The sequence below is a fragment of the Pleurodeles waltl genome, chromosome 5 (assembly GCF_031143425.1).
Source record: "Pleurodeles waltl isolate 20211129_DDA chromosome 5, aPleWal1.hap1.20221129, whole genome shotgun sequence".
NCBI classification, from domain to species: Eukaryota; Metazoa; Chordata; class Amphibia; order Caudata; family Salamandridae; genus Pleurodeles; species Pleurodeles waltl.
This window is the reverse complement of record NC_090444.1, coordinates 1,601,957,978-1,601,974,164: the sequence shown is the minus strand read 5'-3', so window position 1 is coordinate 1,601,974,164 and position 16,187 is coordinate 1,601,957,978. Positions and strand designations below refer to the sequence as shown.

At 45.0% G+C, this 16,187-nt stretch overlaps 1 protein-coding gene across 1 annotated transcript in view; it reads left to right on the top strand.

Annotated features, from left to right (window-relative positions):
- The window catches only part of PDIA6 (protein disulfide isomerase family A member 6), a 91,561-nt gene that overhangs the window by 51,438 nt on the left and 23,936 nt on the right, over nt 1-16,187 (top strand). Inside the window, exon 11 of the mRNA XM_069235933.1 lies at nt 5,328-5,486. Within this exon, the coding sequence (XP_069092034.1) occupies nt 5,328-5,486 (159 nt within the window). The remainder of the gene's footprint in view (nt 1-5,327; nt 5,487-16,187) is intronic.

Below are 16,187 nucleotides of genomic sequence, written 5' to 3'. Positions count from 1 at the left end.
TCCAGAGGCTCCCCCTGACCGCGACTGCCTATAACAAGGAATCCGCAGCCCCCAGGACCTGAAAGAACCGAACTTAGATGCAGGAGTGACCCCTAGGCGACCTCTGCCTAACCCAGGTGGTGGCTGCTCCAAGGAGCCCCCCCCCCTGTGCCTGCCTGCACCGCTAGAGTAACCCCCGGGTCCCTCCATTGTTTCCTACCTGAACCCTGACATTTGCTTTGCACACTGCACCCGGCCGCCCCTGTGCCGCTGAGGGTGTGTTTTGTGTGCCTACTTGTGCCCCCCACCCCCACGTGCTCTACAAACCCCCCCTGGTCTGCCACCCCCCGAGGACGCAGGTACTTACCTGCTGGCAGACTGGAACCGGAGCACCCCTGTTCTCCATAGGCGCCTATGTGTTTTGGGCACCTCTTGACCTCTGTGCCTGACCCTCCCTGAGCTGCTGGTGTGGTAACTTTGGGGTTGCCTTGAACCCCCAACGGTGGGCTGCCTATGCCCCAGGACTGAGACTTGTAAGTGTTTAACTTACCTCCTAATCTAACCTTTACTTACCTCCCCCAGGAACTGTTGATTTTTGCACTGTGTCCACTTTGAAAATAGCTTATTGACATTTTTGACATTTTTACAAAGACTGTACATGATATTGTTTTCATTCAAAGTCCCTAAAGTAACTAAGTGAAGTACCTTACATTTAAAGTGTTTACTGTAAATCTTGAACTTGTGGTTCTTAAAATAAACTAAGAAAATATATTTTTCAATATAAAAACCTTTTGGCCTGGAGTTAGTCTTTGAGTGAGTGATCCTCATTTATTGCCTGTGTGTGTACAACAAATGCTTAACACTACCCTCTGATAAGCCTACTGCTCCGCCACACTACCACAAAATAGAGCATTAGAATGATCTACTTTTGCCACTATCTTACCTCTAAGGGGAACCCTTGGACTCTGTGCACATTATTTCTTACTTTGCAATAGTATATACAGAGCCAACTTCCTACATTGGTGGATCAGCGGTGGGGTCTGAGACTTTGTATTTGCTGGACTACTCAGCCAGTACCTGATCACACGACTAAATTCCATAACTTGTCATTAGAAACTGAGTTTTGCAATTTGAGCTATTTTTCTAAATTTTTAAAAGTCCTGCTAGGTCCTTGTGTAAGTCCCTGTTAGCATTTCTTTTAGAGGTTAAAAGTTTGTACAAGTTTGGATCAAGTTCTAGAGATAGTTTTAGATTCTTAAAAAGTACCTAAACTTTTAGAAAAATGTCTAGCACAGAAGAGATGGTGGTTGCCTGACCCTGTAAAATTTGAAAAAGATAAAAACTGGATCAAACCCTACCAAAGTACAGCTCCAGGAGCTTTTAGCAGAGTTTGCTAGAGACCACCCCTCTGAAGAAAACCTTACAGTGGGGGAAACTAGTGACCTGGAGGATAATTCCCTCCCTCCTCTCCTAGTTAGGGAGACCAAGTTCCCTCAAACCCTGACTCCACAAGTGATAGTCAGAGATGCTGGTTCTCCCACAGGGGAGTCAAGTAACTCTGGAAGCATTGAGGGCAGCCTCAATGAAGATGACCTCCTGTTAGCCAGGATGGCCAAAAGATTGGCTTTGGAGAGACAGCTCCTAGCCATAGAGAGGGAAAGACAAGAGATGGGTTTAGCTCCCATCAATGGTGGCAGCAACTTAAATAGGGTCAGAGAGAATACTGACATGCTAAAAATCCCCAAAGGGATTGTAACAAAATATGAAGATGGTGATGACATCACCAAATGGTTCACAGCTTTTGAGAGGGCTTGTGCAACCAGAAAAGTAAACCGATCTCACTTTGGTGCTCTCCTTTGGGAAATGTTCACTGGAACGTGTAGGGATAGACTCCTCACACTATCTGGAAAAGATGCAGAATCCTATGACCTCATGAAGGCTACCCTGATTGAGGGCTTTGGATTCTCAACTGAGGAGTACAGGATTAGGTTCAGGGGGGGCTCAAAAATCCTCTAGCCATACCTGGGTTGATTTTGTTGACTTGCATTGGGATCATGGCAGTGGTGTAAATGATTATGAAAGGCTGTATAATTTGAAGGAACACCTTTTAAGTAATTGTTTCAATGATAAACTGCATCAGCATTTGGTAGACCTAGGTCCAATTTCTCCCTAAGAATTGCGAAAAAAGGCAGATCACTGGGTCAAGGGAAGGGTGACCAAGACTTCCCCAGGGGGCGACCAAAAGAAAGGGGTCACAAAGCCTCCCCAGGGGAAGAGTGTTGAGACATCCAAGGGAAAAAGTAAAGAGTCTTCTACAGGGCCCCAAAAACCTGCACAGGAGGGTGGGTCCAAAGCCTCTTCACAATCCTCATTTGGGTACAAGGGTAAAACCTTTGATCCCAAAAAGGCCTGGTGTCGCAGCTGTAGCCAGCATGGACACCAAACTGGAGACAAGGCCTGTCCCAAGAAAGGTTCCACTTCAACTACTACTCCAGTTAGCACTGGAATAGCCAGTCTACAGGTGGGATCAACCGTGTGCCCAGAGCAAATCAGGGCCCACACTGAAGCTACATTAGTCTTTGAGGGTGGGGTGGACTTAGCCACACTAGCTGCCTGGCCGCCTAACATGCAAAAATACAGGCAGCAGCTCTTTATTAATGGGACTAGAGCAGAGGCCCTGAGGGATACAGGTGCCAGTGTCACTATGGTGACAGACAAACTGGTTTCCCCAGGACAATACCTGACTGGACAAACTTATTCAGTCACCAATGCTGACAAACAGACTAAAGTATATTCCATGGCTATGGTAACTTTAGAATGGGGAGGGGTCACTGGCCTGAAACAGCTGGTAGTCTCTTCTGCTATACCAGTTGAATGATTGGAAATGATCTGGAGTCCTCAGCATGGGCTGAGGTAGAACTCCCATACAGCCATGCTGGGTATTCCTGAACTGGTGTGTGTCAAGACTAGGGCACAGTGCAGAGCTCAGGGTGAAAAAGAGGTGTTGGAGTCTAGAATAATGGCCCAACCCTCCAAGAGAAAAGGAAAGAAGACTGGGGAAGCAGCTTCAGCACAGAAAAAGAAAGAGAACCTCTCTTCTCAGGAAGAAGTTCTATCCCCTGAGGGAACTGAGCCCATAGAGTTAGAACCTTATCAGGTTGAGCTCTTGGGCCCAGGGGGACCCTCAAGGGAACAGCTGTGCAAGGGACAAGAAACTTGTCCCTCTCTTGAAGGCCTAAGGCAGCAAGCTGCTGAACAAGAACAAGGAAATGTCAGTGGAACCCACAGTGTCTGTTGGGAAGATAGTCTCCTTTACACTGAGGCGAGAAACCCCACACCTGGTGCCACTAGGAGAGTGTTAGTGCCTCAGGAGTTTAGGGAGTTCATTCTGACCTTAGCCCATGACATTACCCTTGCTGGGCATTTGGGACAAACCAAGACATGGGAGAGGTTAGTCAACCATTTCTGTTGGCCCAATATGTCCCAGAAGGTAAAGGAGTTTTGTGCCACCTGTCAAGCCAGTGGTAAGGCAGGTGGCCATCCAAAGGCCCCCCTCATTCCACTTCCAGTGGTGGGGGTCCCCTTTGAAAGAGTGGGAGTGGATATAGTGGGTCCACTTGAACCTCCCACAGCATCAGGGAATCAGTATATCCTAGTAGTAGTGGATCATGCTACTAGGTACCCTTAGGCAATTCCCCTTAGGTCCACTACTGCCCCTGCAGTAGCCAAAGCACTCATTGGTATTTTTACCAGAGTGGAATTTCCTAAGGAGGTGGTTTCTGACAGAGGTACCAACTTCATGTCAGCTTACCTGAAACATATGTGGAATGAGTGTGGGGTGACTTACAAATTCACCACACTATACCATCCACAAACCAATGGTCTTGTTGAGAGATTTAACAAGACATTGAAGGGCATGATCATGGGGTTCCCTGAAAAACTCAAAAGAGATGGGATGTCCTCCTGCCATGCCTGCTTTTCGCCTACAGAGAGGTGCCTCAGAAGGGACAAGGGTTTTCCCCCTTTGAACTTCTGTTTGGCCATCCCGTTAGGGGACCACTAGCTCTTGTGAAAGAAGCTGGGAGAGACCTCCCCATGAGCCTAAGCAAGATAAAGTGGACTATGTACTAGGCCTACGTTCAAGGATGGTAGAGTACATAGAAAAGGCAAGTAAAAACCTTGAGGCCAGCCAACAACTCCAGAAGATGTGGTATGACCAAAAGACTGCTATGGTTGAGTTTCAACCAGGGCAGAAAGTCTGGGTACTGGAGCCTGTGGCTCCCAGGGCACTCCAGGAAAAATGGAGTGGCCCTTACCCAGTGCTAGAGAAAAAGAGTGAAGTCAACTTCCTGGTGGACCTAGGCACTAGCAGGACCTCCCAAGAGGGTAATCCCTGTTAACCGCCTAAAAGTCTTCCATGACAGGGCAGATGTAAACATGTTGATGGCTACAGATGAGGACCAGGAAGCAGAGAGTAAACCTCTCTCTTATCTCCTCTCCACTGACCCTAAAGATGGCACAGTAGATGGAGCGATCTACTCAGACACCCTCTCTGGCCAACAGAGCCAACTTCCTACAATGGGCTTATCAAATTACAAACCTAAGAAAAGCCTTGGTTTACCCTAGTACCCCCCCCCCCCCCATTATCTGATCCAGCTTAAACACTGACTTTTTACTGTAAGTCCTGATTGGTGGCATAACCTTCATATTTGGAGTTCAATAGTTGAAGCAAAGGTTGATGCATGTTAATGTTTACAGAAATTGCCAGGATTGTGTCTGTAATAATGGCCATGAATAGTGCTTTGTACTGTTGCAGATATAACCACTGTCCTCACTTTCAGTAGGATACATCTTTGTCCAAGTGGTAAAGCAAGACATGGAGGATTCATGCTTCTCACAGAAATTGTGTTACATAAAATTTCCAAGTGAGGCAGAGGTCTCTGGCTAACGCTTGTCTCAGCACACTCTTAGGAACTTAAAACCTGAAACAAAGTGGGTGGGTGGGACAATTGTTTTTTTTAACTGTAAAAGCAGGTACACCATATGCAAGGAGAAAAATAGTGTTAATGAAGACAGATGCCTTTTGATATTTTCAATTTCAAATGTTTTTTTTTTTTCCCTAAATTTCTTGATTCTCAGGATCTAACTTATGGAGCTAGCTACCTACTTTAAGTGCTCAACATTTGCTTTAGATTACATTATAGATATCATGACTTTTAAATTATTTGTCAGGATGTACAGCTATGGTGATGCTCGTTATGCTGATTCGTTTAGGATCTACCTTAGTAGGTTCCTTTCTGATTGCTGTGTCCAGTTTTGATATCTTTGCTGGGGTTTTTGTCTTTTAGATGGCTTTGGACCGAAGCTGGAGCTCAGTTAGACCTAGAATCATCCTTGGGAATTGGAGGATTTGGCTATCCTGCCATGGCGGCTGTAAATGCTCGAAAGATGAAGTTTGCTCTTCTTAAAGGGTCTTTCAGTGAACAGGGGATAAACGAATTTCTCAGGTACTACAAGGGTTCATTTGTTTGAGATTTGATTTGGGAATTAATCCATTTTGCTATTAAAATATTGTGAAACTCCCTACTAGTACAGCAACTTATGTTAAAATGAAATTTAATCTGTAATGAGAAATTGTGATGTATGTTTTTTTTTTTTGGTAGTTTACTTACATTATTTCAATTCACCCAACTAGAATGAAACATCATCCTTTTTACATTACTTCACAATATTGTAAGCAGCAGTTTCTACATTACTTTTTTTGTTTGCAAATCTATTCTGTACTTAGTATGTGTTCTGGCAACAGTCTCATCTGTGGAGTCATGGAATTTCACTGTGGAAGGATGAGGAAAGTTGGAAGTGTAGTAATGCCCGGCACACATGACAAAGGCTTTAAAGCTTCTCTCATCATCTCCCCTCAATCTTTTCAAAATACACTTACAACCGTATTCTGTGCGCCTGTTACTTCACTATATTCTGTAACTACTAGTCTGCAACTTTGTACATCTTTCCACCTACAAATATGAATACATTAATACAGCCTCTGTTTATATCAGCAGTATTACTAACGGATACGTTTTTTTAAGGAACTAATTTACTCATTAACTGCATATACTTTCATTCTGAATGTGTGTATATATAGTGTGTGTGTATATGTGTGTGTGTGTATATATGTTCGATGGCATGTGTAGCTGCAGATACACATGCTGTGCTTTATCCTGCCATCTAGTGTTGGGCTCGGAGTGTTACAAGTTGTTTTTCTTTGAAGAAGTCTTTTCGAGTCACGATATCGAGGGACTCCTCCCCTTTCGGCTCTATTGCACATAGGCGTCCGACTCCATCTTAGATTGTTTTCTTTCCGCCATCGGGTTCGGACGTGTTCCTCTTCGCTCCGTGTTTCAGTAGGTATCTGGTTAGTAATAGCACATCGACACCGAAGAAAAGAAGAGCTCCGGTAGCCCTTCGGGGCTTCCATTCCCTGGCGGGCCTGGTTGGCCCAACCGCATGCGTCTTCAAGGCTCTTGGAACAGACCCCATTCCGCTTCTGCCCCGAAAGCCACAATAAGTATCCTTCGAAAGACCAGCATTCGGTCTGTAATTTGTGTTTGTCCCCCGAACATAAAGAGGATACCTGCGAGGCCTTTCGGGCATTTCGGTCGAAGAAGACGCTATGGGACCGGAGAGCTCGAAGGCTTCAAATGGCGCCGACACCGGCAGGACACCACAACGTCGGAAAGTGAGCAACTGCCCCCAATTGCAACACCACCAATGATGCAATCGCCAACGCACACAGGGATGAGCCAAGATGACCCAGATGCATGGGATCTATACGATGCACCAGTATCTGACAATAGTTCGGATTGCTACCCGGCAAGACCATCACCACCAGAAGACAGTACTGCTTACATGCAATGCAGGTGGTGTCCAGAGCAGCTACTTTTTACAATGCAGCACTGCATGTAGAACCTATAGAGGATGACTTTTTATTCAATATCCTGTCATCAACACATAGCCAATACCAGAGTCTGCCTATGTTACCTGGCATGTTAAAACACGCAAACAGGTGTTTCAAGACCCAGTCAAAGGCAGAGCCATCACACCTAGGGTGGAGAAGAAGTACAAACCTCCCCCTACGGATCCTGTGTACATCACGCAACAACTAACACCTGACTCAGTGGTAGTAGGGGCAGCCCGGAAAAGGCAAACTCACAGACTTCTGGGGATGCACCACCACCCGACAAAGAAAGTCGAAAGTTTGAAAAGGGTTGCAGCACAGGCAGCCAATCAATGGCGCATTGCCAATTCACAAGCTTTATTGGCGAGATATGACAGGGCTCATTAGGAAGAAATGCAGCATTTCATTGAACATCTTCCCAAAGAGTTTCAAAAGCGTGCACAACAAGTGGTGGAGGAGGGCCAAAGTATCTCCAACAATCAGATACGATCGGCTATGGACGCAGCGGACACAGCTGCCAGAACAGTAACCACGGCGGTCACTATTCGGAGACACGCATGGCTACGCACCTCCGGATTTAAGCAGGAGATCCAGCAGGCTGTGCTTAATATGCCTTTTAATGGACAACAGTTGTTTGGGCCGGAGGTGGATACAGCTATAGAAAAGCTAAAGAAAGACACGGACACGGCCAAAGCCATGGGCACGCTCTACTCCCCACCGAGCAGAGGCACCTTTAGGAAGTCACACTTTAGAGGGGGGTTTCGAGCCCAAAGCACAGAACCTTCAACCTCACAGGCCAGACCCACATACCAGGGCCAATACCAAAGAGGAGGCTTTCGGGGACAATATAGGGGTGTACAGTTCCCTAAAACAAGAGGGAAATTCCAAAGCCCAAAAACCCCACAAACTAAACAGTGACTCCAATGTCACAAATCCCCAACTCATAACACCAGTGGGGGGGGGGGAGACACAGATTATTACAAGAATTGGGAAGACCTAACTACGGACTCGTGGGTCCTAGCCATTATCCAACATGCTTATTGCATAGAATTCCTACAATTACCACCAAATGTGCCTCCAAAAGCACACAACATGTCCAAACAGCACTTAGATCTATTACAGCTAGAAGTCCAAGCGTTGTTACAAAAAGAGGCAATAGAACTAGTACCCAACCATCAGAAAGGAATAGGTGTTTATTCCCTGTATTTTCTAATACCAAAAAAGGACAAAACTCTGAGGCCCATCTTAGATCTCAGAACACTAAATCTTTACATCAAATCAGATCACTTTCACATGGTGACACTTCAAGACATAATTCCATTGCTCAAACAACAAAACTACATGTCAACATTAGACCTCAAGGATGCTTACTTCCATATACCTATACATCCTTCCCACAGGAAATACTTAAGGTTTGTAATCCAAGGGGTAAATTACCAATTCAAAGTGTTACCATTCGGGATAACAACAGCACCAAGGGTATTTACAAAATGCCTTGCAGTGGTAGCTGCACATATCAGAAGACAGCACATACACGTATTCCCGTATCTAGACGATTGGTTAATCAAAACCAACACTCAGGAACAGTGTTTTCAACACACAACATACGTCATAGAAACCCTTCACAAACTAGGGTTCTCACTAAACTACCAAAAATCACACTTGCAGCCGTGTCAAATACAACAATACTTAGGAGCAACAATCAACATCAAAAAAGGGATTGCCACTCCAAGTCCACAAAGGGTACAAGCATTCCAAAACGTAATACAAAGCATGCACCCAAACCAGGAGTATCAGGTAAAATTAGTGATGAAACTACTAGGCATGATGTCCTCATGCATAGCCATTGTCCCAAACGCAAGATTACATATGTGGCCCTTACAACAGTGCCTAGCAACACAATGGACACAAGCACAGGGTCAACTTCAAGATCTAGTGTTGATAGACCGCCAAACACACACCTCGCTTCAATGGTGGAATCCTGTAAATTTAAACCAAGGGCAGCCTTTCCAAGACCCAGTGCCTCAATACGTGATCACAACAGATGCTTCCATGGTAGGGTGGGGAGCACGCCTCAACCAACACAGCATCCAGGGACAATGGGACGCTCAGCAGAAACAACTTCATATAAATCAACTAGAACTACTAGCAGTGTTTCTAGCGTTGAAAGCATTTCAACCACTAATAGCCCACAAACACATTCTTGTCAAAACAGACAACATGACAACAATGTATTACTTAAACAAACAGGGAGGGACACATTCATCACAACTGTGTCTCTTAGCACAGAAGATTTGGCATTGGGCGATTCACAATCACATTCGCCTAATAGCGCAATACATCCCAGGAATTCAAAACCAGTTGGCAGACAATCTCAGTCGAGATCACCAACAAATCCACAAATGGGAAATTCATCCCCAGATACTACAGACCTACTTCCAAAACTGGGGAACACCGCAAATAGACCTATTCGCAACAAAAGAAAATGCAAAATGCCAAAACTTCGCATCTAGGTACCCACAGCCTCACTCAAAGGGCAATGCATTATTGATGAGTTGGTCAGGGATATTTGCTTACGCTTTTCCCCCCCTCTCCCACTCCTTCCGTATCTAGTAAACAAATTGAGTCAAAACAAACTCAAACTAATACTGATAGCACCAACTTGGGCACGACAACCTTGGTACACAACACTACTAGACCTGTCAGTAGTGCCTCATATCAAACTACCAAACAAACCAGATCTGTTAACTCAACACAAACAACAGATCAGACACCCGAATCCAGCATCGCTCAATCTAGCAATCTGGCTCCTGAAGTCTTAGAATTCGGACATCTAGACCTTACACAAGAATGTATGGAGGTCATCAAACAGGCTAGAAAACCTACTACAAGACATTGCTACGCAAATAAATGGAAACGATTTGTTTATTACTGTCATAATAATCAAATTCAACCATTACACGCGTCCGAGAAAAACATTGTAAGCTACCTACTACACTTACAAAAGTCTAAGTTAGCTTTTTCATCCATTAAAATACATCTCACAGCAATTTCTGCCTATCTGCAAATTACACATTCCACTTCACTATTTAAAATCCCAGTCATAAAAGCATTTATGGAGGGTATAAAAAGGGTCATTCCACCAAGAACACCACCAGTTCCTTCGTGGAACCTCAGTATTGTATTAACACGACTCATGGGTCCACCATTCGAACCTATGCATTCGTGTGAAATGCAATACTTAACCTGGAAAGTAGCCTTCCTAATAGCTATCACATCTCTCAGAAGAGTAAGTGAAATACAAGCTTTTACCATACAGGAACCCTTTATACAAATACACAAGCATAAAGTGGTTTTACGCACAAATCCCAAATGTTTGCCAAAAGTTATATCATCGTTCCACTTAAACCAAACAGTGGAACTCCCAGTGTTTTTTCCAGAACCAGACTCTGTAGCTGAAAGAGCATTACATACATTAGACATAAAAAGAGCACTAATGTATTACATTGATAGAACCAAGCAATTTCGCAAAACAAAACAATTGTTTTGTAGCTTTCCAAAAACCTCATGCAGGAAATCCAATATCCAAACAAGGCATTGCCAGATGGATAGTTAAGTGTATTCAAACCTGTTATGTTAAAGCAAAGAGAGAACTGCCTATTACACCAAAGGCACACTCCACTAGAAAGAAAGGCGCCACCATGGCCTTTCTAGGAAATATACCAATGACAGAAATCTGTAAGGCAGCCACATGGTCTACGACTCATACATTCACTAAGCATTACTGTGTGGATGTGTTAACAACACAACAAGCCACAGTAGGACAGGCAGTATTACGAACATTATTTCAAACAACTTCAACTCCTACAGGCTAAACCACCGCTTTTGGGGAGATAACTGCTTACTAGTCTATGCACAGCATGTGTATCTGAAGCTACACATGCCATCGAACGGAAAATGTCACTTACCCAGTGTACATCTGTTCGTGGCATGAGACGCTGCAGAAGAGAGCCCAGCAGATAGTAGAAGAGGGACAAGCAATCACAAACAACCAGATCAGGTCAGCGTTAGACTCCTCAGACACAGCTGCACGAACTACAATACAGCTGTCACCATTAGGCGACACGCATGGCTTAGGTCATCAGGATTTAAACCTGAAATCCAGCAGGCTGTCCTCAGCATGCCTTTTAACGAGCAACAACTATTCGGCACACAGGTTGATACAGCCATTGACAAAATGAAAAAAGACGCTGACACTGCCAAAGCTATGGGGGCGCTTTATTCAACCCATTACAGAGGCTCATTTCGAAAGCCTCAATATAGGGGAGGCTTTAGACCCCAACCATCTGAGCCACCTACTTCCCAAGCCAAACCCTCTTAGCAGACGCCATACCAGAGAGTGGGGTTTCGGGGAACCTACAGAGGACAATTTCCCAGATCTAGAGGAAAATACCAGCCCTCAAAGCACAAAGCAACCCACTCATACCAAACAGTGACTTTACCAACATCTTCCCTCACCACACTTCCCCTGTGGGAGGAAAACTACAAAAGTTCCACACCCACTGGTTACCCATCACAACAGACAATTGGGTGTTATCCATTATCCAACATGGTTACTGCATAGAGTTCACACAAACTCCTCCAGATATTCCCCCAAAAGCGTACAAACTCCCATCTCAACACATTTAAATGTTGCAAACAGAGGTACAGGCACTATTACTCAAACAAACCATAGAACTTGTGCCACATCATCAGAAAGGAACAGGGGTTTACTCCCTGTATTTCCTCATTCCCAAAAAGGACAAAACATTGAGACCAATACTAGATCTCAGGACTCTCAATCTCTACATCCGATCAGAACACTTTCACATGGTAACACTACAGGATGTAGTCACACTGCTACAACAGCAAGGTTTTATGGCAACACTGGATCTAGAAGATGCGTATTTTCACATACCCATCCATCCATCCAGCTCACAGAAAATATCTCAGGTTTGTAATACAAGGAAAACCTTACCAGTTCAAAATGTTACCTTTTGAGATAACAACAGCTCCCAGAGTATTTACAAAATGCCTTGCCGTAGTCGCAGCATACGTAAGGAGACAACATATACATGTCTTTCCATATCTCGACGACTGGCTGATAAAAGCCAACACTCAAACACAGTGCCAACATCCTACACGTTATGTAATAAACACCCTATACACACTAGGGTTCTCAATAAGCTACCAAAAATCGCACCTACAACCAGTGCAAATCCAACAGTATTTAGGAGCCACATTAAACACCCAAAGAGCACTTGCAAGCCCAAGTTCACAAAGGGTACAATCATTCCACAGCATATTGCCAAAAATACAGCCAAACCAACAGTACACAGTCAAATTTGCCATGAGACTGTTGGGCATGATGACATCATGAATCGCCATTGTCCCAAACGCAAGATTAAACATGCGGCCCTTATAACAGTGCCTTGCAAAACAATGGTCGCAGGCACATGGTCTTTTCAAGATCTAGTGTTGATAGACCGCCAAACACACATCTCTTCAGTGGTGGAATTCCACAGATTTAGACAAAGGGCGGCCATTTCAAGACCCTGTGCCTCACGCCATTCTTACAACAGATGCATCAATGATTGGATGGGGAGCACATGTCAACAATCGCAACATTCAGGGACAATGGGACACCAAACAAAAACAACTTCACATAAATCACTTAGTTCTAGGGACCCTGCTAGCAGTTCTAAGAGCTTTTCAACCTCTTCTTGTTCAGAAACACATTCTTATCAGAACAGACAATATGACAACAATGTACTACTTAAACAAGGAGGAACCCACTCCTCACAACTTTGCCTTCTAGCGCAAAAAATTTGGCATTGGGCAATTCACAACAACATTCACCTGGTAGTTCAATATTTTCCAGGGATTCACAATCAATTAGCAGACGGCCTCAGCCGAGTTAATCAACAAACACACGAGTGAGAAATTCACCCCCAAGTGCTTCACAAATACTTTCGCCAGTGGGGAACACCAGACATAGATCTGTTCACCACCAACCACAACTCAAAACGCCAAAACTTCGCGTCCAGGTACCCACACCCTCGATCCAAGGGCAATGCTCTATGGATCAACTGGTCAGGGATATTTGCTTACGCTTTTCCCCCTGTCCCACTCATTCCATTTCTGGTCAACAAACTGCGTCAAAACAAACTCAAACTCCTACTTATAGCACCAACGTGGGCACGTCAACCATGGTACACAACATTGTTGGACCTGTCACTAGTACCACATATCAAACTTCCAAACAGGCCGGACCTGTTGATACAAAACAAGCAACAAATCAGGGGCCCCAATCCAGCAATACTCAATCTGGCAATCTGGCTCCTGAAATCTTAGAGTTTGGATATCTACATCTTCCACCAGAATGTATGGAAGTGATTAAACAAGCAAGAAACCCACCACCAGGCAGTGTTATGCAAACAAATGGAAAATATTTGTTTTTTATTGCCAATCCAAATACATAACACCCCTTGACACAACCATACAAGACATTGTAGGTTATTTACTCCATCTACAAAAAGCAAATTTAACTTTTTCATCCATTAAAACACATCTCACAGCAATTTCTGCTTATTTGCAAAATATACAAAACAAATCTCTATTTAGAGTGCCTGTCATCAAAGCTTTCATGGAGGGTCTAAAACGCATCATACCTCCAAGAACGCCACCAGTACCTTCATGGAATCTTAATATTGTACTCACACGACTCATGGGTCCACCTTCTGAACCCATGCACTCCTGTCAAATTCAATTCCTAACATGTGAAGTAGCATTCCTAGAGGTAATCACTTCAATACGAAGAGTTAGTGAAATACAAGCATTCACTATTGAACAACCCTTTATACAAGTACACAAACATAAGGTAGTACTTCGCACAAACCCAAAATTCCTACCTAAAGTCATCTCGCCATTTAATTTAAATCAAACAGTGGAACTTCCAGTCTTCTTCCCACAGCCAGACTCAGTGGCAGAGAGCACTACATACATTAGATATTAAAAGAGCCCTAATGTATTACATTGACAGAAAAAAATCATTCAGAAAGACTAAACAGCTGTTTGTTGTATTCCAAAAACCCCTACTGGTAATCCTATATCAAAACAAGGCATAGCCAGATGGATAGTGAAATGTATCCAAACTTGCTACCTAAAGGCTAAAAGACAGCTATAATAACACCAAAAGCACATTCCACTAGGAAAAAAGGAGCAACAATGGCATATATCAATGACCGAAATCTGTAAAGCAGCCACTTGGTCAACACCCCATACATTTACCAAGTATTACTGTGTAGATGTGTGTAGGAAGTTGGCTCTGTATTCACTATTTCAAAGTAAGGAATAGTATGCACAGAGTCCAAGGGTTCCCCTTAGAGGTAAGATAGTGGCAAAAAGAGATAATACTAATGCTCTATTTTGTGGTAGTGTGGTCGAGCAGTAGGCTTATCAAAGGAGTAGTGTTAAGCATTTGTTGTACATACACACAGGCAATAAATGAGGAACACACACTCCGAGACAATTCCAGGCCAATAGGTTTTGTTATAGAAAAATATATTTTCTTAGTTTATTTTAAGAACCACAGGTTCAAATTGTACATGTAATATCTCATTTGAAAGGTATTGCAGGTAAGTACTTTAGGAACTTTGAATAATTACAATAGCACATATACTTTTTACATAAAACACAATAAGCTGTTTTAAAAGTGGACACAGTGCAATTTTCACAGTTCCTGGGGGAGGTAAAGTATTGTTAGTTCTTGCAGGTAAGTAAACCACCTACGGGGTTCAAATTGGGGTCCAAGGTAGCCCACTGTTGGGGGTTCAGAGCAACCCCAAAGTCACCACACCAGCAGCTCAGGGCCGGTCAGGTGCAGAGTTCAAAGTGGTGCCCAAAACGCATAGGCTTCAATGGAGAAGGGGGTGCCCCGGTTCCAGTCTGCCAGCAGGTAAGTACCCGCGTCTTTGGAGGCCAGACCAGGGGGGTTTTGTAGGGCACTGGGGGGGGGACACAAGTCCACACAGAAAGTACACCCTCAGCAGCGCGGGGGCGGCCGGGTGCAGTGTGTAAACAAGCATCGGGTTCGCAATGTAAATCAATGGGAGACCAAGGGGTATCTTCAGCGGTGCAGGCAGGCAAGGGGGGGGCTCCTCTGGGTAGCCACCACCTGGGCAAGGGAGAGGGCCTCCTGGGGGGTCACTCCTGCACTGAAGTTCCGTTCCTTCAGGTGCTGGGGGCTGCGGGTGCAGGGCCTTTTCCAGCCGTCGGGATTTTAGAGTCAGGCAGTCGCGGTCAGGGGGAGCCTCGGGATTCCCTCTGCAGGTGTCGCTGTGGGGGCTCAGGGGGGGACAACTTTGGTTACTCACAGTCTCGGAGTCGCCGGAGGGTCCTCCCTGTAGCGTTGTTTCTCCACCAGTCGAGTCGGGGTTGCCGGGTGCAGTGTTGCAAGTCTCACGCTTCTTGCGGGGATTGCAGGGGTCTTTAAATCTGCTCCTCTGAAACAAAGTTGCAGTCTTTTTGGAACAGGGCTGCTGTCCTCTGGAGTTTCTTGTTCCTCTTGAAGCAGGGCAGTCCTCTGAGGATTCAGAGGTCGCTGGTCCTGGAGAAAGCGTCGCTGGAGCAGGTTTCTTTAGAAGGCAGGAGACAGGCCGGTAGCACTGGGGCCAAAGCAGTTGGTGTCTTCTTTCTTCTTCTGCAGGGGTTTTCAGCTCAGCAGTCTTCTTCTTCGGTAAGTTGCAGGAATCTCAATTTTTAGGTTCAGGGAAGCCCTTAAATACTAAATTTAAGGGCGTGTTTAGGTCTGGGGGGTTAGTAGCCAATGGCTACTAGCCGTGAGGGTGGGTACACCCTCTTTGTGCCTCCTCCCAAGGGGAGGGGGGGTCACATTCCTATCCCTATTGGGGAATCCTCCATCTGCAAGATGGAGGATTTCTAAAAGTTAGTCACTTCAGCTCAGGACACCTTAGGGGTTGTCCTGACTGGCCAGTGACTCCTCCTTGTTGTTCTCATTATCTCCTCCGGCCTTGCCGCCAAAAGTGGGGCCGTGACCGGAGGGGGCGGGCAACTCCACTAGCTGGAGTGCCCTGTGGTGCTGGAACAAAGGGGGGGTACGCCTTTGAGGCTCACCACCAGGTGTTACAGCTCCTGCCTGGGGGAGGTGATAGCATCTCCACCCAGTGCAGGCTTTGTTACAGGCCACAGAGTG